At 48.0% G+C, this 25794-nt stretch overlaps 1 protein-coding gene across 1 annotated transcript in view; it reads left to right on the plus strand.

Moving 5' to 3' along the window:
- RCAN3 (RCAN family member 3) overlaps positions 1-7851 on the plus strand; it is a 44193-nt gene extending 36342 nt beyond the window's left edge. Inside the window, exons 4-5 of the mRNA XM_075552532.1 lie at positions 2363-2534; positions 3391-7851. Of these exons, the coding sequence (XP_075408647.1) occupies positions 2363-2534; positions 3391-3563 (345 nt within the window). The 3' untranslated portion in view covers positions 3564-7851. The remainder of the gene's footprint in view (positions 1-2362; positions 2535-3390) is intronic.
- The last annotated feature ends 17943 nt before the right edge of the window (positions 7852-25794 follow it).

The raw sequence follows: 25794 nt of genomic DNA on the forward strand, positions 1-25794 counted from the left end.
TGGAGAGTCTGACAGCAATCACGAGCTGAGAGGAGGAGGAGGAGACGGAAAGGAGTCAGCAACGTGAAATCTCAGCAGTCTCTGCAAGGTGCCTTTCTCCTGGTGGTGGCTCCGTCTGTTGGGGGAGAGAGACGACACTGAGGCCGCACACTGCGTCCTGTCCGAACCTCCTGGCTGCTTCCCCTTTGCCTGTCTTCTTAAGGGCATTTGCTTCATGCATTCGTACATGGACTCATTTGTTTCCTCTTGAGACGTAAAGCACTCCTAATGAAGTAACTTGCCGCCTCTGTCCTAAAACTGGATGAAAACTCTTGCCGGTGTTTTATGACTTGAAATGCGAAGTAATCCTTTTTATCTTAAGCTTTTGTTAAGTGTGATAAGAACTTCACTGAGATCCTCTTGATGTCACTCAGAGGCGGGCTGGTGGTGGCCCGTCCCGAGTGGCTCTGTCCGGAGCAAACCGAGGCAGACATAACAAGCAGTGCAGGTCAGGGCCGCCTCCTGAAGGACAAGTAGCAGCATTGACCTCTTTATCTGGAGTGGACCGGCCACTGGATACACAGCGCAAACATCCAGCGGTGCAAAAACAGAGAACCGCCGGTCCTTACCCCCACCCTTCAGGATGCTGCTCTTTGAGAACCCAGTCTCTCTTATGAAGAAGTAGCAAAATGGAGATGATAAGATCGGTGCTAGTGAATCACTTCCTCTGTTTTGGTTCATTTCAAAAAATTACGTTTGCTTGCCTTTTCTTGATCTTGACTTAAAGATTGGAGAGGGGGTGGTGCATGTTGTCTTGCTCTTCAAGTGAACAATCTAAGTGAAAGACGTCTGGGCTTTCACATCATCCTGGCCTCAATCAAAGAAGAGTTCGTACTGTGTCATGACCCGCTCTCTGCTCCCCGTCAGGGAGAGACCGCCGAGAGCTAAGGGTGCTGCAGTAAGGTGTGTGCCCGTCTCGGGAGGAGTGTCTGGGATCTCAGTGGGGCATCTACTAAGTCCCCATGGAAGAAGGACACCAGCCAGTGTGATCCAAAGATGAAAAACAACAGAATCCAAACATGAAAGGAGAGGTATCAGAGCTTAAATTGTGAACACTTAACACGCAGAAGGCTGTGGAGGCCATCGGCCGCGCTCCTAGTCGGAGTAAGCCTCTGGCAGACCCCTCTGGTTGCAGTTCAGGGATGCGAGCAGCTTTGTTGAGACAGATGGCTGTAAACCTGATTGTGGTGGATGGAACTGCGGCATAATACGATCCCCTCTTGACCCAACCTGGATTTGCTGGAGGTTTCAATATCTCTCACTTGTTCCACAACAGAAACATTCGCTCGGGCTTATGATAAGCTGGTGGTCTTGTCTTTGTTCCTCTTTATTTTATTATGATTATTATTTTTTTAACGTTTATTAGGGGCTCATACAACTCTATCACAATCCATACATACATCAATTGTGTAAAGCACATCCGTACATTCATTGCCTTCATCATTTTCAAAGCATTTACTCCACTTAAGCCCTTTGCATCAGGTTCTCTTTTTTTTCCCCTCCCTCCTCCCCCCTACCCCTTCCCCCTCCTTCATGAGCCCTTGATAATTTATAAATCATTATATTTTATTATTTTTAATTTTTTCCTGTTTTGTTTAGGCTTTTTATTGTTTCTGTCTTGTTTCCCAGTTAGAAGGAGTGGCTGCATAGAGACAATAACTGAGGCAAGGGTCTATCAGGGATGGGGCAGGTGGTGGATCAAGGAGATGGGGAGCAAATCATGAAAGCCGGATGGAAGGGTACAGAAGAAATGACGGTGATGACGTACCCACAACTCTTTAAAAGCGACTAAGTGTGGAAGTGGGTGCTATGTGGATTTCAGAGCGTTAAACGTGTGCGGGAGGGAGGAGCTTGAGGTGGAGTACGAGAGGAGCAACAAGCTAAGGCCCCCTGCTTGCAGTGTGTGGTTCCTGCAGCTCACCTCCCGCCCGTGCTTACTTCCAATGCCAGAGTGCCCTTTCGCCAGCCGAGGCGTCTCGGCCCTACCAGCTTCCACATAAGACGCTTGAACACCCTCCAAAACACAAAGACGTGGTGCTTATATTTGAAATCTCATAAAAACACACTCACTGCCATCAAGTCGATGCTGACGCATAGCGACCCTGTTCCCCTACAGGACAACGTAGAGTCGCCCCTGTGGGTTTCCAAGACTTCCTCTTTGCAAGGGCAGAGAGGCTCATCTTTCCCCCGGAGCAGCTGACCTTGAAGTTAGCAACCCGGCTTGTAACCGCTACACCCCCGGGGCTCCTACAAGGCCCATAGCATTTGAAAAGGGTGGGAAAACGGGCCAGGTCATGAGCTGATGACAAGACCCTCCCTGCAGGTGCAGACGTCCAGTGCGACTCGGGACAAATCGTACTTACTGCCACCACAGCCCACCAAGCAGTTCCTCATCTCGCCGCCAGCCTCTCCCCCCGTCGGCTGGAGGCAGAGTGAAGACGCCATGCCGGTGATAAACTACGATTTGCTCTGTGCCGTTTCCAAATTGGGACCAGGTAACACACTTATGTTTCCTGCTTTTTCCTTAAAAACGCCTCTGGGCTGGAAGGTCATATGCAGCAACGTGGGGCCTGGCAAGCCGGTGGCAGCGTGATTAGAGTGGCAGGTGAGGTCACACCAACATCTGCTACCTTTGTGGTCTTGCGTGGGTGCCTTACCTTCCGTTTTCGGAGCCTCAGACTTCTCATGAGTAAAATCAGGACCATTAGGACCCCTATGCCTCAGTGTAACTGCGAGACTAATGGATGCGCACACACAGAGTTCAGCAGATGCAGCGCACCTTTCCGCACAGTGCCAGACAGACAGCATCTATGCTGAACGAGTTTTCAAGGGGGCGGTACTGGATCGTCCCTTGCAAATTCTTTATTTCCTCTCTCCCCCATGCCACACTGGTCCCACCTGGTTGCTCGCCCAGGCAGTGTTCTGTCTGTACCTGGGTCACCAGGGGCTTAGCTGTCATTGGAGGTCTGAGGTCTTCTAATAGAGAGTCTCACAGTGTGCTGCCCAGCACTGGACACGTGTCTCCCGAGGAAAACCTGAAACCAGTATGTTCACGTGTATTGCTTATGGACCAGGTATTAACAGGTAGTGACATCTCCATTTTAACTCTTCAGGCCTCAGTGCTCCCCAACAAGGAACCTCTTGATATTTGCAAACTGTTAGAAGATCTGAAAAGTGCACCGAGCTATCATCCCCAAATAAGGAAAGGGCTCTGGCAGCAAGTGTAAAGACTCACTGACCTGTTTTTAAGTAGTGAAGCCATTGTTCAAGTGGAACAAGCAGCTTCCAGACCGCGCGCGCTCCTCGCTGGCCGCCAGGCTGTCTCTGTTCCCCATGTGCTTGTCTCCGCAGGAGAGAAGTATGAGCTCCACGCAGGAACCGAGTCCACGCCCAGTGTGGTGGTGCACGTCTGCGAAAGCGAAACTGAAGAGGAAGAAGAAACCAAAAACCCCAAACAGAAAATTGCCCAGACGCGGCGGCCCGACCCTCCGACCACCGTGCTGACTGAGCGCCCCAGCCTTTGATTGCGTACCGCCAGACCTGTGAAGGCGGTGTGAGGCTGCTGCCGGGGCGTCCTCGTGGAGGCCTGCACCCCGACGCACAGACATGCTGCTGCTGCTGCGTGTGGGGGAGATGAGGCTCGAAGGGAGCGCGGTGCGGGCCTGTCAAGCCACGCCTGTGCTGCACACGGCAGGCTGGCCCAGCAGCGGATTCTGCTGGTTCCTAATTGTAACTGATGTTCTGAGTGGCACTTTAAATTCCAGGATTTGCCCCCAGCCCCCCAGAGATGTGGCAAGTCTTAACCATTTTTACAAATCATAACAAATTAGGACAATAGACCTCCCTCCCTCAGCAATGTCCGAGCCTCTAATTCCATGTAGCACGGGTTACCAGAAGCTGGACCTGCAGTCGCCCAGGGTGGGGCCAGCGGGTGAATTTAAAAGTCGTCTCACAATTTTCATAATCTAGCCTTGGTATTTTTGTACTGGTCTGAGAGCTTCTAGCTAATATGTCGCTCAAAGCTTACCTGTTATTCGGTGCATATGAAATTTTTGCACAGAAAATGTAAAAGGTAGAGAGTAATTCAAAGAAAATCCTTTTCTCAAGTGTGTTTTTAGCTTATTGTTTCCTTAGGAGCCCCAGTGGTGTTGTGGTTAAACTCGGCTGCTAACGGACAGGTCGGCGGTTTTGAACCCAGCAGCTGCTCTGCAGGAGCCAGACCTAACAGCCAGCCTGCTGCCATAAGACTTGCGACCTTGGACATCCTGTGCAGCTGTCCTGCAGTGTCCTGTAGGGTCACGGAGTCAGTCAACTCACCCGCAAATGGATTGGTTTGGGGAATGTGGTTTTTTGTTTGTGTGATTTCTGTAGCTGTGGAGAAAACTGCCGGTTTCACTTGGTGAGAATCGAACAGTACAGCGCCGTGTGCACGCTCTCTTCCTTGGACATCAGCGGAAAGTGACGCACAGACCGCCCGTCCACAGCGTGCCCGTCCAGAGATGGCCCTGCAGGACGTAGCAGCAGTAGCCTGGCCAGTTCAGCTGTGAGGTGACTGCTGCGCTCGACATCTGTAGCTGTGTTCTAACTGTCGTGGAAGAACTGTCTTCAGCCACCCGTGTTTGCTCCTGTCGCCTTCCCCAGTGTTGTGCTAACCACTGCTTGTTTCTGTCTCTGCTGTACGTGGCTCACTCGGAGACTTCCGATCATGAAAGGCTACATGAGACTCGGTTGCTCATTCAACATTGTCGGCTTGCTTTGTCAGGGCTGTTACACGCGCTCTCTTCCTCTGAGCTCGAGAAAGGGGGAGGACATCGTGTCAGTCCTAAGTACTTTTTTGGTGAAATGTGTTATCCTTACAGTCAGCCGTTTCCACTGAAACAGAGTGGTTTCTAGCAGTGATTTACTTGAGCCTCCTCAAGTAGGAGCAGCCTCTTTTTACTCTTTGTGGCCTGTTCCGGCTTTGAAGCCCCTTTTCTAGAAAAGTCTTGAGACTCCGAATGCCGTGCTTGTGGGCCCGATGTCCCCTCGCTGTGTGGCTGTTCTGCTGGCCCGTGTCCAGCGCCCCCTGGCATGCCTGCGGAGGAGTTACATGGAGAGTCTCCACCAGCAAGCCAGGACGGCTGCCCTGACACACAAGAGTGTCGACATGTTTTTGAGAACGTGTTCTTGTGGCTTAGCCCTTCTTACTGTGGTAGATTTTATTCCTGATGGACTCCAAACCTTTATGTTGTCTCTATTTTACCTGCCCTTAAGTACCCTAAAGTGGCAAGCTCTTGTCTTTGTATAATCCACCACTGCAAACAAACCCCAATGCACGCTCAGTTGAAATATGCAAGTCCATAAACGGTTTCTTGAATTTTTTAGTCAAAAAGTGTGCATTACCATTTTTTTAAAATCTGTTCCTTGTTGTTTTTTAAGAGCACTGAATAAACTGAAATTTTTCAACCAAAAATTTAAAAGTCCATCAAACGCTGGATATTTTAATTCTAGAATAATTTTTCCACGTGTAGCCTGTACAAGTAAACTCTGTTAAATACCCGCCAACTTTTTAATGTTGTGAAACGCAGCAGAATCTCCATAGGTCCTGTGGCTTCTGCCCTTTCCCCTCTCTTGTCCCCAGCTCATATAGCTGTTGCAAGAGATGAGTCTCTCAGCCAGCCCGTTTTTTCAGTTCTTTTTAATAAATTCATCCACTTTCTTTCTTCTCTGAAGTAATGACTTGATTCAGTTCTGCAGAGAATTTTCTTTAGCAATTTCCTTACCATTACCTCTTTTTAAAAAAAATTTTTTTAGTCATTTTATTGTGGACTCATACAACTCTTATCACAATCCATCCATCCATCATTGTGTCAAGCACATGTGTACATTTGTGGCCCGCATCCTCAAAATATTTGTTGTCTACTGGTGCCCTTGGTATCAGCTCCTCATTTTTCCCCTCCTTCCCGCCCCTCTCCCTCATGAACCCTTGATAATTTATAAATTACTTTTTTCATGTCTTACACTGTCTGACGTCTCCCTTCACCCACTTTTCTGTTGTCCATCCCCTAGGGAGTAGGTCACATGTAGATCCTTGTAATCGGTTCCCCCTTTCCACCCCTTCTTCCCTCCACCCTCCAAGTATCGCCACTCTCAGCACTGGTCCTGAGGGGTTCATCTGCCCTGGATTCCCTGTGTTTTCAGTTCCTGTCTGTACCAGTGTACATCCTCTCAACCATTACCTCTTTAGGGGAATCAAATTATTTCATAAATTGTGAGGAAAGAAAATGATGCCTAGTATTAAGGGAGGGGGGGCTGGAATTTACAAAAGAAAAGAAAACCAAAACATTTGCTAAGATAGCTTCCACAACACTCAAACAGGACACTCCGGTCATTTGTGGGATGCTGGCCTTTACGAGGTGCCCAAAAGTAGAGGTCAGGTGCAGTACTTTCATGCCTTTAAAATGTAGTCCTGCTTATTTCCCACCAATAGTCTCTTTTTTCAAAAGGCCGTGATAGAAAGGCTGCGTGTTCATGGAATCCCTGCGTCAGAGCTGAAGGCGCCCTTAGAAGGCACACAGCCCGGCCTCGGGTGGAGCAGGTTAGAGAGCTGGGGCGTGCCTTGCCGTGGAGGCTGCAGCCCATGGAGGAGGCCCAGGAGAGAGAAGCCCGTCCACCGGCCTGTGCCCTGCTTTCACCCAGGGCGCCTTCCAGACCGCGGGTCTGTTTTTAAAGGGAGACCCAGGACAAGCTAGCAAAGAAAAACATGCTAAATGCCTGTCAGGTTCTCTCTTGCCGCAGGTGGCGCCTGCCACACAGGTGACCTGGCTCCTCCCTCCTTCCTCCATTCCCCAGCCTGCCCCTCTGTAGCACCTTCTGCATTTCCAGCCTCTGTAGTAAGTGTGGCGAAGGATGGGGGGCTTGGGGGACTATTAGCCTTTTCGCTGGGGGAGAGAAGTCCACGGTAGACACTCGCTTTTTTAAAGTTAAATAAGTTGAAAGAGGATTTTTGAGCCTGTCCGATAAATGTTTATTTGCTTTTTAAAAGAGCTGAAAACGATAGCAACTAATTTTTTAAAAAGACTGTAAAAGTGGTTGTGTTTAGAATCGTAGCTAGCAACCGAGGTTACAAAGAGCTGACCTTGGCTGAGGCACTGTCTCTACTCACTTAAACAAAAGCGACCGTTTCAGGTGTTCTGTGTTGTAAACTTACACTTTCTTTTGAAACATAACCATGTCCTCTTTACCCTTAAAAGTCTTGCCTAACCCTGGCTGAATGTCTGTCCTTGTCATTATGGAAGGTTGGCGTCTGTGCAGACAAGACAACACATGTTTTCTGTGAGATTTCCGGTTGAGTCCTCGGTCTTCCTGGCTCACGCGGAGGGCAGAGGAGATGGACGCGGCTGCTCGTGGTACCGTGCCATGCTCTTCCCGTGCTGCCCACACCGCTGTCTGGTGCGGGCCTCCCAGGTCTCCTCGGCCCTGGACCTCAGGCTTCGCTCAGCCTGGCACAGAGCTTACTCGTGTCTGTTGGCTCATGGGCTCTTTGTGTGCATGCTGCCGTCCTGGCACTGGAAGCGACAGGGACACTCGCTGTCCTTCAGAAGGCTGGCCTGTACTTCCCGGACGCGCCCCGTGTTTTGGTGTGCCGGAGCGCACTCCACTTGTCGCAGCATTTGTCGTCCGTCGACTTGGACCAGCCTGCGTTTCAGGGTCATCCCTTGCCCCTGTCAAGGTGACAAAAGCAGAATGTAATGTGGGGGAAGCTTCGTGGTGACTTGTAACAAGCTTTGTTTTTAAAACATAAAAATAAAGTTGGGTTTTGTTGTTTTTTAACTCCAGTGACAGTGTATGTATGCTTCACACAAAATGGGTGATCACAAGAAACGGTCGGAGAAGGGGCGCACGGGCTCCCTTGAGACGGTCCTGTGGGAGGAACGTGGGTGCTCTTGTGCGGAGTGGAAGGGGGCGACCCTGCTTCGCCAGGAAGAGCCGTCTCCCCGGCTCGCTCTTCAGCTCAGGATGACCCATGCCTGGTAAAGGTTTGTCTGACTTCTTGGCTAAGAATAAAATGAAAACTTTTGGAACGGGGCATGACTGACAGTAGAGGTTGCCTGCTGGAGTGATTTCTTAACACTCGTTGCAAGGCCATGGAGCCCTGCTCTTCATCCAGCTGACGTCCGACGCACAGCCCAGGCTAGAACCGCTACCAGCGTGAAGGCACCGGGAGGGGGGTGGGGCGTGAGTTCCATCTGTTCATCCTTCAGCCCCACTGGGGTCTCCAGAGCACACCTGGTCGGTCGATTGCAGGGGTCTCCGTGTTCTCTCTCTCTCTCTCTCTCTCTCTCTCTCTCTCTCTCTCTCTCTCTCTCTCTCTCTCTCTCTCTCACACACACACACACACACACACACACACAAACACTTTATTCCACAGACCAAGAGATCGGTCCAGAGAAACACTGCCGAAACATTGCCAAATTCACCCAAGCTTCTTGCCTCTGCCTCAGCTTCCCACCATATCACACAACTCAGATAAAATTAGAATCTGTAATTCTCAGGAGACAGTGTAATAGAGTTCAAAAGTTTCTGAAGTACCTTATTTAAGCAGCAAACCAGAGTAGGGGACGCCCATCTTGGGCAGGAAGTGCTTCTCCAAGCTGCCCTGTGCGGGGCTGCCTCCAGGTGGAGCCAGGCGCTCAGGGTTGGCCTCGCATTCCGGCTTCCACTGCTCCCATGGCCTTGGTTTGGAGGCATCCGCGGGAGCTAGGGATGGATTCTGTGGCTGAGAAAATACCACGTTAGGATGCCACTGCAAGTAACAAAACAGAGTTATCTTAAAACTGGAAGGAAAAATGGTCGTTAAGTCACTTCTGACACGTAGCAGTCTCGTGTGTGTCAAGGTAAACGGGCCCACAGGGTTTTCAGTGGCTTAGCTTTGAGAAGATCACCAGGCCTTTGAGACGCCTGCAGGTAAGCTCCAACCTCCCTGTTAGCAGCTGCCCAGGAACATCTCACGAAAACAGACCTAACCAGTGATCCAACCACCTAGGTGTCAGAGTTCCATTAGCAGCAACATACCACATGTTAAAAGCATGAAAATAGCAGGAATGAGCCGGGAACACATTGAAACGTAGGGCCGGCATTGTGATACAGATTCCGTAGAAGAGTCGTCCTGATCAAAGGGAGAAATCACAGAATTTCAGGTTCTCGTGGGATGTAGGCTAGTGCCCCAGAGGGTACATGAACTGCCAAAACTAGTGCTCTGATATACCCTTTAAACCCAAAACCTAAAATATTCCCCTGAAGTCTCATTGAATGGCAAAGTCTTTAGCAACAGTTTGGCTTAATTAATAAAGAATATCTGCCTTAAGCATTGTGTCCTTTTAGAGAACTATGTGCTATTGAAGGATCACTTTGACATGCTGTTTCTCACCATGGTCTCAGCGATTTTCCCAAGGGGCCGGGATAGGTTGCTGATGACGTCATAACGTGCCTGGCACTCTTGGAGCCGAGCCATGCAGTGTCCGGAACCCTGACAAAGGGGACTGTCCTACGAGGCATACAACTGGACTGTCCTACGAGGCATACAACAATCCATCCCAGAAGCAGAATCCTGCTATCCGTGTCCCATGACGAATTCTTCAGCAGTGGACTGACTCCCTACTCCTTCGTCACAGTCTGTTCTAAACCTGTCTGCCTTGAGTGGCCCTGCTGTTTGGACACACGGTGCACCACAGTATGACTGACGTCATGACAGACCAGTGTGGAAGCCCTTCAAGGACATGGATTTGCACGAAGGCTCCACATAACACTTGTGAGGGTGTCATAGAGATGCGCACTCCTCAGTTGTACTAGGGTTGCTATGAGTCAGAACCGACTCGCACCAAACAACAACGGGGGCAGAAAAAAGGGGTCTTACTATCACCAAGAAGATGCAGGAGTGGACTTGAGAGTCCCTGGGCTGGAACCCTCCTGAGCCTAGGAGGCGGCACACAGCAGAGAAAGCGAAAGACGGCAAGAGGCAGTGGCAGAGGAATGGAACCAGTAGGAACAGCAGAGCCAGGAGACCAGCAGGACGGTCCAGGGCTTCCCAGCCCAGGGAGCTAGGCAGTTACCAAGGGGGTACTGACCCACAGAGCTGAGGGCCTTCGGGCAGGAGGCTTCCTGGTGGGCGTGGGGAGCCAGTGGGCACTTGCCCGTGGCTGATTCGTCTTGCTGACCGAGAAAAGAGAGCTGAGCACTTGGGACCCAGGTTTGTTGGCACCAAAGACTGTTTGGCAGCAGACCTATGAGAGCTTTGCAGCATTTGCCCAAGTTGGGCCAAGGCTCGACTGGCACAAGAGGCCAGGAGGAGTTTGCTTGTGGGCATGGCTGAGAGGAAGCCCTGATCATCGGTCACTCCAGAATTGTACGCCATTACTTCCCTAAGGACCCCCCAAACTGAGTGTGGTCTGAATTGTCTTTGGCCATCACAGAGAATCATTGGATCCAGCAGAGAAGCAGAGTTGTGGAGGGACAGTGGTATCAGGATTGATCGGAAGGTTGGAAGGTGGAGATGCGGCTGACCTCCTCCCACCTAGGAATTGGTCTCGGGCCGATGCCAATGGTGCTTCCCTCGCCCCCTCATGAAGTCAGACTAGGTCCCAGGCCTTTGCCAGACCATTTTCCCAAATAGACAGCAGCACTCAAAAGATGCGAGGGGAAACGTACAGGGCAGCGAGCGGTGTTAATGGTGAAGAAACAGTTCGGGGACGTTGGGTGAGAACGGCTGCCCCGCTCAGAGATGCATCTCTGATGCAATCAGCGCTGTGGGAATGGTTGACATGAATATGTTTGCATGTGTAGATTCTCACCATTATTTCTAAAAGAACATTCTGAGAGAAAACCTCTGTGCCATAGGAAAGCTCTCAAATCTTGCCAGACAGCCCCTGGTTATCTGAGATGTGGCAGATGTAAGAGATATGCAACTGTAGCTCTTTAAAAAGGGCGTTTCATATTTGAGGAGCCTTTGTGGTTGGAAGAGCTCCACAGTGTCTACCACAGGCCTCCTAGGGACTTTGCTGTGTGCCCATTCTGAGTCTCCAGGGGGCTGTGCTATGTGTCTCCAGTCTTAGAAAAGCCCCCCTGACCCATGAGTCTCGTTGGACAAGTTCTCATGGAGCCTTGAGAGAAACATTCTGAAGGCTGGAGCCGGGGTCTCGTTAAAAGGTGTTTGTAGCGCTAACTCAGCGGGTACAATAGAACAAGACTGGCTGGTCCTGTGTCATCTTCACAGTTGGTCCTGTTTGGGCCCATTGTTACTGGGTCAGTCCATCTGGTTGGGAGTCTTCCTGTTTTTTGCTGACCTTTTACCAAGTATGATGCCCTTCCGCAGAGGTTGGTATCACCTGAGAACATATCCAAAGTCGGTGAGACTAAGTTTCCCTACTCCCTCATAGCCTCTGGTTGAACGTTTTGTGTGTATGTGTGAGACTGCATAGCTTTATGTATTGTGGCTTAGACTTAGTTCTCTACAGGAGTGAAAGCGAGAGAGACTGTGTTGAGAGGAGTGTGCGTGTGCGTGTGTGTGTTTTTCAAGGACATGGCTCGTGCAATTGCAGATCCCAGGTCCATGAGCCAGATGTCAGGCTAGACTCGGCTGCTCTCAATGTAAGCTCAGCAGTGGATGGACCAAAATCTGCACATCAGGTACCAGATTGTTGGGTCACATCCCAAGAACTAATTGTTCAGCGAGGGACAATGCAGCTGTGGATCAAGAGGGAGCGAGCTTGACCACCTCCCTTTCACACTTGGCTGCTCATATCATGCCGCATGATGTCTGTCTGCCACCATGTGTCTGTCTGTCAGGCTCTGTACCATACCGTTACTTGTGTGCTACTGTGACGCTGGAAACTATGTCACTGATACTGCAAATATCAGCAGGGCTCCCAGACAAGAACAGACTACAAAGAGGGCACAGGTTGTCCCTTTTGGAGGAATCAGCCACAAAACACCTTATCGATAGCACTGAAACCTTGTCAGATACCAGAGCCTATGAGTAGAGGTAGAACATTGTCAGAGAGAGTGCCAGAAAAGGAGCCCCTCCCCATGCAAGACACGCAAACTGTGACGGAGAAGAGCCAGCGGCCTCAGAGAGGGCTGACCATACGACCCTCCGGGGCACAGCCTGTGGGAGCAGAGCCTGTGGGACCTTCACTGGCTGATGGGGCGTGGCTCAAACGGAGAAGAAACAGCTGTAAACATCTAATCATTGAAACTTGGACTGTGCTGAGTATAAGTCCAGGAAAAGTGGAAGTTGTAAAACATGAAATGGATCATTGTGAATGAGGGGGAGTGCGGAGTGGGGACCCAAAGCCCACCTGTAGGCAACTGGACATCCCCTTACAGAAGGGTCACAGGGAGAAGACGAGTCAGTCAGGGTGCAGTGTAGCAATTATGAAACATACAACTTTCCTCTAGCTCTTTAATGCTTCCCCATCCCCCCACCCCCAACTCTCCTGACCACAATTCTACCTTACAAATCTGGTTAGACCAGAGGATGTACATGGGTACAGATGGGAACTGGAAACCCAGGGAACCTAGGACAGATAAACCCATCAGAACCAATAATGAGAGCAGCGATACCAGGAGGGAAAGGGGAAGGTGGGGGAGAAAAGGGGAAGTGATCACAAGGATCTACATATAACCCCCTCCCTGGGGGACGGACAAGTGGGTGAAGGGAGATAGTGGAGAGTGTAAGACATGACAAAATAATTATTCATAAATTATTAAGGATTCATGAAGGAAGAGAGCAGGGAGGGAGGAGAAAAATGAGCTGATACCAAGGGCTCAAGTAGAAAGCAAATGTTTTGAGAATGATGATGATGGCAACAAATGATGATGGTGGTACAAATGTGCTTGACACAATGGATGGATGTATGGATTGTGATAAGAGTTGTACGAGCCCCCAATAAAATGATTTTTAAAGATAATAACCAAAAAATAAATAAATAGAGCACGTAAAGATTGATGTCCGCAGTGTTAGTGAGCTGAAATGGACTGGTACTGACTACTTTGAATGACTGAATCCTATGTTCCTCTGCTGAGGAACAGTGTTGCAGTCATCATCAAAAAGGACATTTCAAGTTCCATCTTGAAGTACAATGCAGCCAGTGATAAGATTACATCTATCCACTTTCAAGGGAGTCCAACCAAAATAACTATTAATCATATTTATGCACCAACCACAAAAGCTAGTGGTGAAGAAATTGAAGAATTGTACTAATATTGTCAGGTAAGAATTGTACTGATATCTAAAATTGATCAAATATGCAATCAAGATTCATTGACAATTACTGGCTAATGGACTTGAAAAGTTGGAAACAGGAGGGACCAATAGTTGGAAAATACGGTCTTCATGACAGAAACAGAGCTGGAGATTGAGTGATAGAATTTTGGAGGACAACTTGTTCGTGACAAGTACTGTTTTTCAGCAACACAAATGGCAACTATACACATGGACTTCTCCAGATGAAATACACAGAAATCAAATTGGTTACATCTGAGAGAAGAGACAATGAAGAAGCTCAATATCAACAACCAAAAAATCAGTCCAGGGGCTGACTGTGGAGCAGATCCCCAACTGTTCATATGTAAGTTCAGGTTGAAGGCGCAGGAAAGGAAAACAACTTCACTAGAACAAAAATGCCACCTTGAATCTACCCCACCTGAGTTTCAGGAACAGATTTGCTGCCTTGAACCCTAATCACAGAAGACCTGATGAGCTGTGGGAGGACATCAAGAACACCCTACACAAAGAAAGCAAAAGTTCATTCAGGAAAGAAAAAAATCAAAGTGGATGCTTTTAATCTTAAAGTATCTATGACAAATGGAGGACATGATGACGTCGAAGAGCCGAACAGAATTTTTCAAAGGGCAGCTTGAGAAGACACCGTAAAATATTATACTGAAATGTGTACAGACCTGGTGTTAGAAAACCAGAAAGGGTGAACACACTCAGCATACCTTAAACTGAAAATAAAACTCAAGAAAAAATGCAAGCCTCGAGCTGCAGTCTTGAAAGATTCGATGGCCGAGATGTTGAATGATGGGAGAACATCAAAAGATGGAAAGAATGCACAGAGACACGGTACTAAAAAGAAGTAGGCAACCTTCACCATTTCAGGAGGCTCCATATAAGCTAGGACCAATGGTGCTGAAGGAAGAAGTCGAAGCTGCACTGAAAGCATTAGCCCAAAACAAGGCTCCAAGAATGGATGGAACACCCATGGAAATGTTTCAGCAACCTGATGAAGCCCGGAAGCACTCGCTGGTCTATGCCAGGAATTTTGGAAGACAGCTAGTGGGCCAGTTGACTAGAAGAGATCCATATGTGTTCCCTTTCCAAAGCACAGAGACCCACCAGAATGTTCCAGGATCATGAACATCACACGTAAGTACAATTTTGCTGAAGCTCATCCAACAATGGTTGCAGCAGTACATTGACAGGGAGCTCCCAGAGGTTCAGGGGAGATTCAGAATTTCTGAGCTCATGAACCAGGTATCAATGCTGATGTCAGATGGATGTTGGTGGAAAGCAGAGAATACCAGAAGATGTTTACTTGCTTTGACTTAACTGCCAAGTCTAACTGGATTATAGCAAACCATAGGTAGCCTTGAGAAGAATGGGAATTCCACAACACTTCACTGTGCTCATGTGGAACTTGTACATGGATCAAGAGGCCGTTGTGCGAACAGAACAAGGGAACACTGTGTGGTTTAACATCAGGAAAGATGTGTCCTCTCGCTTTACATATTCAATGTGTGTGCTGAGCGAATAATGAGAGAAGCTGGATCATTTGAAGATTGGTGGAAAGCTTATTAACAAAGCACCATATGCAGATGAGACAGCCTTACTTGCCAGAGGTGAGGAAGACTTGAAACACTGATGAAGATCAGAGGTTGCAGCTTCACTCTGGATTACAACTCAATGTGAAGAAGACCAAAATCCTCACAACTGGACCAATAAGAAGCATCAAGATAAATGGAGAAAATATTGAAATTGTCAAGGATTTCATCGCCCTTGGATCCACGGTCGATGCTCATGGAAGCAGCAGTCAAGAGGTTAAAGGACACGTTGCAGTAGGTAAATCTGCACAAGACCTCTTTACAGTGTTGACCAACAAGCAGGTTACTTTGAGAACTAAGGTACCCTGACCCAAGTCACAGTACTTTCTTTTTTCTTTATTTTTTTATGAGATCGTGATCCAAGTGCGTTTTAGGACAGATAAAAGAAGCTTCAGCTTTACCCGGGCACCCTCAGGGCCCTTCAGCCCCGCACGTGGAGTCCTGAGGCCAGAGGGGATGCTGCCCGCCCCGGAGGAGCAGCTGGAGAAGCAGAGGGGCCACACAGTTCTGGAACCTCGGGACTTTCAATCACCTCTTATACTTGTGAAAGCTGGACGTTGAATGAGAGAAACCGAGGCAAAATTGATGCATTTGAACTATGGTGCTGGTAAGGAGTATTAAAAGTACGCTTAGACTACCAAAAGAGCAATGAACTTGTCTTGGAAGGAGAATGGCCAGAATGCTCCTTAGAGGCAAGGACTTTGTCTCATGTACTTCGGACAGTTGTCAGGAGAGACTAGTCCCTGGAGAAGGACATCATGCTTGGTAAAATAGAGAGGCAACAAGAAGAGGCCCCCAAGCAGATGAATGGACACCGTGGACTCTGATGTAGGAACAGTGTGAGGATGGCAGTGTTTTGTTCCGTTGTGCACGGGGTCACTTTGAGTCAGATCCAACTAGGCGGCACCTAAACAACAGCCCAGCTATCGAGGATCATGGCCTGGCCAACCAACATCAGCGGCATGGTTGAGTATGGTCTAGTCATACAGTGGAATGCTGCAATACTGAAAGTTTCAAGTTTTATGAAGGTGTACCAGGGAAACGACTGCTAGAAACAGGCTAGTGGTTACCTGAGAGGGGCGAGTACTGACTAAAGAGGTCCGTAAATTCTGCACTTTATATAAGTAATGGTTCATGGGTATGTTAAAAATATACATTACCGTGGAGTTGATCCCAAGTCATGGTGATTCTGTATGTGTCACACTAGACTTCTGCTCCGTAGGTTTTCAAGGATTGGATTTTCCAAAGTAGCTCACAGACTTTTATTCCAATGGCAGTATTTATTCCAAGACAGAGTAGCTTATTCTCCTAACAGTCCAAGGTACGTTAAATCTTGGCTGACACCATAAGTCAAATGTATTGATTTTCCTTTGGTCTTTAATATTCTTTGTCCAACTTCCTCGTGCACGTGAGGTGATTGACAATGCCATGGCTTGAGTCAAGTGCACCTTAGTCCTCACTGATACAACTTTTGTTTTCTTTTGAACACTTTAGAGAAGTCTTGGGCAGCAGATCCACCCAATGCAATACGTCATCTGATTTCTTAACTGCTGCTTCCATGAGCGCATAAACATCACCCATGACCCTTGAGTTGATTCTGATTCATAACAACCCTTACAGAGGGTCTATGAGACTCTAAGCCTCTAAGGGAACTAACAGCCTCATTTTTCTCCCACAGATCTGGTGGTGGATTTGAAGCTTGAAACTTGTGGTTGACGATCCAAATGCCTAAGCTACAGCCCCGCCAGGGCGCCTTGCCATAAAGAGTGCAGCTTGTAAAGCTCCACGAAGCAGTTCTACTCTGCCCTGCGAGGTCACGGTGAGTCTGAACCGACTCGCTGCCAAAGAGTTTTCTCTATTATTGTTGCAGAGGGAAATATTTTATTGTGATATGTTTAGTGAAATCTAGATTTTACTACAGATATTTATGACTCTTATTTGAGGACCAAGTATTTTAGAAAAAGTATCAAGTATTTTTCTTTGTGTGTATATTCAAATAAGGTTACATAGATGGCCTATTAAATTTACTTCCATATGGATGGAAAAAATAATAGTAACCCGCTTATTCACTGAGGTGTGAGCAGTGAATGAGTCAGCTTCACAGGTGGTTTGACTCTAGAATTTAATCCTTTCCCTTTGCTCCAAAGAAGTAATCAGGTTAACTCCTGGCCCAGGCTATCTTTTCTCAATGTTATTTGAATAAAGGAGAGCTTTAATGGAAAATTATACAATCTTCTGTTCTGGGGGATTTAATCCAGGCTCCTTGCCCCCCCCCAGGAGGTAATTAAACCAAAGGGATCCCCAAGTGCACACTATGAATAAAAAGGCCTTTTGTGGGCAGATTCACTAGTCTCCCATTAGTGTTTCCTTGACAACTAGTCACTCCCCAGGCTATTTGCTCTCCCATTAGACATTTCTACCAATCAGTGGAAAGCTCTGTGTCTGCAAATAAGAAGCAGCCCTGAGCACCAGGATCCGCCACCGTCACCTGCTAATTCTAGATGCACTGGCGGGTGCTACTGGGAAACGGCCCGAGCCTTGATCTCCCTTGCTCAGTTCAGATCTGTGGTTGCCCTTGTGGTGGGGTGCTATCAAGCGGATTCTCACTTTGCGACCTCATGTGGTACAAAGTAAAACTGCCCCACGGCCTTGGGTGAGTCTTAAAAGGAGCCCTGGTGGCTTTCTGGCTAAGCCAAAGGTTTGTGCTTCTAACCCACCAAGTAGCTCCAGCAACTGTGTGAGCCATTCACTAGCAGTAAATTGTGTGTGTGTGTGTGTGTGTGTGTGTGTGTGTATACATATGCTCAACTCGCTGCACTGAGTCAGTGCCAACTCACAGCAACCTCCAGGACAGGACAGAACAGAACTGCCCCTGAGGGTTTCTGAGACTCTAACTCATTCTATGGGAGTAGAGAGCCCAGTTTTTCTTCTGAGGAACAGCGAGGTGGTTTTGAACTGCCAACACTGGGGTTAGCAGCCAAATGCATAACCACTATGCCACCAAGGTCTCCTATACAAATGTGGGAGGACTTCAAAAAATTAATTGAAAAATTATATCATATTTTATTTCCACTTTTCCATAAAATTTTTGAAATCTCCTCATGTATAAACACAGAGAAGAGTAAGTAAAAAATATCACTCCAAATTCAGAAAGGGCTTTCTTAAACAAAAATACCAAAACATGAAGTTATTGTTTCTTAGCACATCCTCCGTCAAGCTCTGTACAGTTCTGAAGGTGGGACCTTCATCTCTCTGACCCCCCTTGAAGGGGTCAGGGTTTGTATGTTACTGGGATTCACAATCAGTGCTCACGGAAGCAGAAGGCAGGAAATCACATGACACGGGACAGATCTGCACAAGACCTCTTAAACGTGTTAAAGAGCAGCAGATGTCACTTTGAAGACTAAGGGGGCTGTGCCATGGTCACTTCAATCACCTCATATGCATGTGCAATCTGGACAATAAATAAGGAAGGACAGGGGGGAGTGCACTTGAATTATGATGTTGGCAAGGAATAGTGAACGTACCAGGTGCTACCAGAAGAACAAATAAGTCCTTAAAAGTGAGACCGGTGAGATTTCCTCTCTCATCCTTTGACTTTGAAAACACTACGCACACACAAAAAGAAACACTACACAACAACCACCAAGCCTCCAGGGAGAATCCTGCCTCCTTTGGCATGCACCACAGCAAGAGAGAAGAGTTGGCACCCAGGCCAACTCAAATCATGTTTCTTTTGAATGTCCTTTGAACTTCGGGAACAAAAGGAAGTCTGGAGGGTACAGTTAGGGCTGTTGGTGGATGGGGTCCGGTTTCCAACCAAATGCTGGGAGGACTCCTGACTCCCCCTGAGGCGTGAGCAGGGGCATTGTCCTGATGAAAAGGGAAGTCCTGTTTCTCACAGTGCAGTTTTCAAATTGCTTGGAATGTCTTCATCATTAGCCCCACTGGTCATTCTGTGTCCTTGGAGAAAAAAGATCAGTGGCCCTTGTGAAGCGTCAACAGTCACCACAGCCTTCTGAGCGGACCTCACTGCCTTCAATTTGACTGATCCCACAGACCCCAGCAGCTGCTGCTATTATTTATTTATTTTTAGTTAGGTCAAAGATTGTTTGTTGGCCTTCAGGAGTGTTTTCCAGTCCAGTCTGTTGGGACACCATGTCCTGGCCCCAAAGTCCCTGGGGACCTCACCACTCCAGTCCCTTGCTATTCTGTTGCACCCCCTTAGTGTTTTGCCTAGTGTTGTGGCGGGATCAGATCGGGTGCAATTCCCACACTGTGTCTCCAGTGTTGTCCCTGTAGGGCTATGGGTCAGTGAGGGATGTCATGTCTCATAGTGGGGCTGGCCATGTGGTCCTCTCTGTGGACTGGCTGCTCTAATTGGGAACATCATCCTCAGGGCCTGGTGGGCCAGGATGTTCTCCACTCCTCCTGCCCCTTCATCTGCTCCCATGTGCTCCGATCAGATATGTCCCTCTCCTGGAGCCGCAGATTCAATGCTGTCCTTTGAAATAAATTCCTCTGGAGGGAGGGGCAGGTGTCCACTTAATAGTTGGGCAGCAGCCACTATTTTAACTGGTCCTTTTTTAAAAATCATTTTATTGGGGGCTCGTATAATTCTTATCACAATCCAGCCATCCATCCATTGTGTCAAGAACATGTGTACATTTGTTGCCATCATCATTCTCAAAACATTTGCCCTTAATATCTGTTGCTCATTTCCCCCTCCCTCCCCACTCCCCCTACCTCATGAATCATTCATATATTATTATTATTATTTTGTCATATATTACACTGTCTGATGTCTCCCCCTGCCCTCTTCTCTGCTGTCCCTCCCCCAGGGAGGAGGCTATACGCAGATTCCTGTAATCAGTTCCCCCTTTCTACCCCACATTCTCTCCACCCTTCAGGCATCGCCACTCTCATCACTGGTTCTGAATGAGTCATCTGTCCTGGATTCCCTGTGTTTCCAATTGCTATCTGCACCAGTGTACATCCTCTGCTCTAGCCAGATTTGCAAGGTAGAATTGGGATCATGATAGTAGGGGGGAGGAAGTATTTAAGCACTAGAGGAAAGTTATATTTCATTGTTGCTACCCTGCACCCTGCCTGGTTCATCTCCTCCCCAAAACCCCTCAGCAAGGAGTATCCGGTTGGCTACCATTGGACTTTGAGTCTCCTCTCTGCACTCACCCACATTTTCAATGATATGATTTTTATTCCTTGATGCTTGATACCTGATCCCTTCGACAGCTCAAGGTCACACAGGCTGATGTGTTTCTTCCTTGTGGGCTTTGTTGCTTCTGAGCTATATGGCCACTTGTTTATCTTCGAGCCTTTAAGACGCCAGATGCTGTATCTTTTGATAGCTGGGCACCATTTGCTTTCTTCACCACAGTTGCTTATGCACACGTTTGTCTTCATTGATCATATCAGGGACGTGGTCACCCACTGATATGGTTTTTAGCTCTTTGATGTCTGATAACTGGTCCCTTCTACACCTCCTGTCAGCCAAGCTGGTGGGCTTTGATGCTTCTCAGCTAGATGGCCTCTTGTTTATCTTCAAGCCTTTCAGACGCTATATCTTTTGGTAGCCGGGCACTGTCAGCTTTCTTCACCACATTTGCTTATGCACACATTTTTCTTTAGCAATCATGTCGGGAAGGTGTGCATCCTGGAATGCCAATTTATTAAAACAAAGTGTTCTTGCATTGAGTAAGTTCTTGAATGGAGGCCCAATGTCCATCTGCTGCCTTAATACTAAACCTCTAAATATATGTGCATAGATACGTTTTCCCACACTCATATAAATATATTTACATATGTACATTCCAGTCTTTGGACCTCTATAAATACCCTTTGTCACATAGTTCTTTCCTCTATTTCCTTTTACTTTCCTCTTGTCCCACTATCATGCCCAGCCTTCATTTGGGTTTCAGTAATTTCTCTCGGTTACCTTGCCCTTGCTGAATCCCTACCAGGCTACTCACACCCTCCTTACTACTGATTTTGGATCACTTATTGCTCCCCTGTCCCTGGGTTGGTCAACACCACCTCCCTGCTCCCTCCTCCCCATCTCCCGTGTCCCCCAAACCATTGGTCCCGTTGTTTTCTCCTCCAGACTATTCATCCAGCCTATCTTATCTAGAGAGATCTGTAGAGATAATAATATGCACTAAAAATCAAGTCATTGCAAGATAGGCAATGAGTGAGAGCACAGCTATGACAATAAAAAGGGAAACCAATTACTCACAAAAGAATAAATTAATCAAAAGAAAAAAATTTTTTAAGAAAGAAAAACCTGTAAATAGATAAAGGTCTGATTTTTTTTTATCTCTAGGCATATCCTTCAGTCAGGTCCAATGGGGTACCATGCTTTGTCCCCAGAGTCTGTCCTTTGTACTCCCTCGTGGCTCCCTGCTCTGCTCCCATGGTTGCTGTGTTGCATGCTTTTAGTGTGTTGCCTCAGTGTCACAGGGTCAGTCTGGGCCAGTCCCAGCCCTGAGTCTCCAGTGTTGTCCCCCTTAGGGCCCTGGGCCATCCAGGGACGATGTGTCTCCTAGTGGGATCAGCCATATTGTCCACTCTGTCCATTGGCTGTTCAGAGTAGGGATATCGTCCTCCAGACCTGATGGGCCAGGATGTGCTCCACTCTCTTCCTCTCCCTTCTTTTGCTCCCATTTGTGCTGATCTGACATGCCCCTCTCCCCTAGCTGGAGCTTCAGGGCTGTTCTCTCAAGTAAATTCTTCTGGGGTGAGGGGCAGTTGTCCATGTAGCTGGTATGGGGGCCGAGACCTGAGGCCCCTCCACTGGCTCCCTCCTTTTTTATTTGTTTGAAGGCATGTAAAGATACGATGACAAGTATACTGAGAAAACTTGCCCGTGACCATCCACGGACTGCAGAGCCGTGTTTGCGCATGTTTTGTTTGGAGGCAACCTGTGCATGTATGAACCAGAACCCTAACAGCAATACGTACTCTTGTATCTGCACGTGTGTGTGTGTGTGTGGTTGTTTGAAATGGACGAGTGGTGTTGAAATGATTGTGATCGTTTGTTTTAATCCTTGAGTTAGAACTCCGTCTCTATCCCTGGTGCCCATACCCTGCCTAATATAGGTGTGTTGGGCTGGGTAGACTAAAGAAACAAATTCATGGACACTCTCATATGTGTAGAAAAGAGGTTTATATACGAGAGCAATTGAATATTGAGAAATCCTAGCCCTGTCCAGATCAAGTCCATAAGTCTGATACCAAACTATAAAGTCCTCTTCTGACTTATGAAACACACGCAATGACGCCGAATGCAGGAAGATCACAGGCCAGTGGGTGCAAAGTCTTTTGGATCCAGTGGCAGTAGAAGCATCTCAGTGCTGGCAGGGGTCTCCGTGGGGCTACTCCAGTTCCCAGAGCCCTGGGTCTATCAGCGTAGTGCCATGTGCCTTGTCAATAGAGCATCTCTCAGGGAGTGAGTCTTGTCAGTGGAGAGTCTCCAAGGGAGTGAGTAGAGAGAGTGTGTCTCCTGACTCCAGGGAGGAAACACAGGAGTTCCCAGAATCCTCAGGGGAAGGCCATGCCCACACAGAGGCCTCATTGGCTATGACCTGATTGACAGACTAGACTCCACCGCTTCACGCTTAATCCTCTCAAGTCCCAAATTGATACCAGATTATGTAACTACCACAGTAAGCCAGCTCTGGGTGCTGAGTCATGAATGGAGAAATGACATGCGAATTCTGAGGATAGAGAGCTACTGAGAACTGAACTTGGCAAGAAAGTCCTCCTGAAAAAGAACATCGTCTTGAAGTGAAGGGGCGGAGTGGGCGACGAAGACAGTGAAAGCTTCCGTCAGTACAGCTAACGAGGAGGGAAGTAGAGTCTGAGCAGAGTCACAGAACGGGTCTGGCCAAGAGTTTGCCCAGGAAAGTGGAGGAGATGGCTGTCAATGGAGGGATGGAGCCCAATCCGTGAAGGGCAGAACACCGGGCAGGGAAGTTTGGACTTTCTCCTGCAGGGTATTGCTGGTTGTAGAGGAAGAAGGTGGGGGAGAGCAAGAGCTTTGGTTAGGGAGGCCTGGGATTTATGGGAATGGTGGTGGGAGACTTTGGAAGGTATCGTGATAACCAGTGTCCACAAGAAGACCCTCATCGGCGTCCCTCACTGCGTCATAAAGGAAGACGCTGTTCTATCGGCGAAAGTTTTGGTTGGAGCGTACATCTATAGTACAACAAACTTTTTGAGAGAAATTAGAATTGGGAATTAAATCATTGTAATAATCTCCACCCTGACGTCTTTGCAAGGCATTCGATGGGCTGTGTTTGGTGTGAACCAGGGTAGGGATACCTCCTGCTCCCCGTTTAAAGGGAAGATCAATGGGATCACAGGTGAGAAGCACTTGGCAAGCGTAACTGGGCGGGGTCACAGCGTTTGAAATGTGATGCCACCTCCTGGTGGTGCAATGGGTTAAGTGTGGGTTGCGAAGTGCAGAGTTAGTGCTTCCAACCCACCAAACACTGCGTGGGAGAATGATGAGGCTGTCTGCTCCCGTCAAGATTTACCGTCTCGGGAGCCCTGGGGAGCAGTTCTCATTGGCCCTATAGAGTGGCTCTAACATGGAATGAACTTGACAGCAGTGGGTTCCTGAGTTCTCAGCCTTTCATGATACCAGAACCAAGGAGTTACGTAAGCAACGCAAGTGTCCTAGAAGCCAGTAGTGTCCTGTGTTAGTCTGGGTAGACTAGAGAAACAAATCCATGGACTCATATGTGTATAAGACAGAGATTTATATACAAGAGCAATTGAACATTGAGAAAACATCCCAGCCCGGTCCAAGTCCATAAGCTTGATATTAGCCCATATGTCCGATACCAATCTATAAAGTCCTCTGCAGACTTACGAAACACATGCAATGACGCCGAATGTAGGCGATCACAGGCCAGTGGGTAGAAAGTTCTTGGATCCAGTGTCATTGAAAACATCTCAGCGCTGGCGGGGGTCTCTGCATCAGGGTGGGTTCATGTGTTTTGTCAGCTGCTATGTCTCCCAGGTGTGAGCAGACTCTCCCTCCTGCAAGGAGGAAAATATAGGATTTCCCAGAATTCTCAGGAGGCCATGCCCACACAGAGGCCTCATTGGCTGTCTCCACATTGACAGGCTAGACCCCAACCCTAATCCTCAAACTGACACCAGATTAGGTGACTACCGCATGTCCTCATGTAGACTACACAGGGCCGCTGTACTGTGGTCCCACTGCACGGTACCTGACTCGGGTCACCTTGTGGAAAGGAAGAGTCTCCTCATCGAGAGGAAGAAAGGAAGGGGTTCTGGGATCCCGATTACAAAGGTGGGAGCAGTGGTCATGTCCCCCTCCAACCTTTCTGGTCGTCTGGCAAATAGATCCCAGAACCCAAAGCAGGCACCATCCTTCAATCCCAGAATCATTTGACACGCCTCTCCCCAAGCACAGTTTCCGCTCACTGGAGTGATGCTGTGTCCCGCCCGAGCTGTTCTGGGCTCAATAGGAAACCAACCATTGCTACAGAGTCGATTCCATGTGTGTCACCGTAGAACTGTGCTTCAGAGGTCTCGGTGGCTGAGTTTCCAGCAGCAGGTCGCCAGGCCTTTCTTCCAAGGTACCTCTGGCTGGATTTGAGCTCCAGCCATTTGGTTAGCAGATAAATTATGTTACATCGTGGAACTGAAATAAATGACAGGAAACTAAAGTTGTATGAGTTGTTGACTGGAAAACTGACCAGCTCTGTTGCGGGGGGCGGGGCTAGACCAGCTATCCGGCATCAAGCTGGGTTCGAAATGAGGCGTGCGGATGAAAGGAAAAGGAAGAGATATATACAAAGCATGGGATCGGAAGGACTTCAATCTGATGGACTGAAGTCCCGAGTGTATTTGAAGCTTGGTTTTTATAGTCTTCTTACACAAGGGAATTGGTTACAAGACAAACATCAAAGAACTTAAACATTCCTAAACTCTTATCTATGCAAATGTTACTTAACTAGTCACAGTTTCTTAACTTTAGAATAATAAAAGCACTAGGTTCAAGGACAATCACACGGATATGCAGGATTCAAGAGAGCCTCAAAGAGATCGTAAATAACTGAGTTATCCCTCAATGCTTTTAGCAGCAAAGTCACAAATAACAGTCATTTTGCAATGTTTTTGTCTGCAGAGACACAGAGACGCAGGGGACTAAACAGTCACCCATTAGTAAACACCTTGATCAGCCGGATGCTTCCTACACTCTGTAAGTCTCAATTGACAATAAAAAGGGGTGTGTGTGTGTGTGTGTGTGTGTGTGTGTGTTTTAATTAGCCATTGAAAATCCTCTGCAGCACAATTCAACTCTGACACACAGAGGGTCACCAGGCTGTCACCTGACTTGACAGCACCCAATTGGTTTCAGCAGCTTGTGAAATATGAAGGCAGCGACCTGACTCTGGAGCCTTGTTCGCTGGGTCTGTGGGGGTGGCCAGGGCTTTTGCCAAAGCATTGGGGGGAGCCAGGGCTGAGACCCCCACAACTGGTGGATATTCAAGTTTCTCTCCAACCCTGAGCCTGTGATCCAAGCTAGACTTGTATTTTGGATCACTACAGATACTGGGCTTTTGAAGCACTGTAACTGCTCCCATTTAACAAAATGCACATTTATAGGAATATAGCCCACAACTATTTGCACAGTCCGCAACTACTTGATGAACTAATTTTCTGGGCATTAACTCACTGCATCCTCAAGACCACCCTTTGTGATAAGCAGGGAGCAGACCCTCATACTCCACTTTTCCTTAACCTTTTCTCCAGAGCACTGACCACTCTCCAACATATACCGTATCTCTCTTCACCCGGATCTTAGTCTGGGTTCTCTAGAGGAACAAGCCCAGCGAA

The sequence above is a fragment of the Tenrec ecaudatus genome, chromosome 1 (assembly GCF_050624435.1).
Source record: "Tenrec ecaudatus isolate mTenEca1 chromosome 1, mTenEca1.hap1, whole genome shotgun sequence".
NCBI classification, from domain to species: Eukaryota; Metazoa; Chordata; class Mammalia; order Afrosoricida; family Tenrecidae; genus Tenrec; species Tenrec ecaudatus.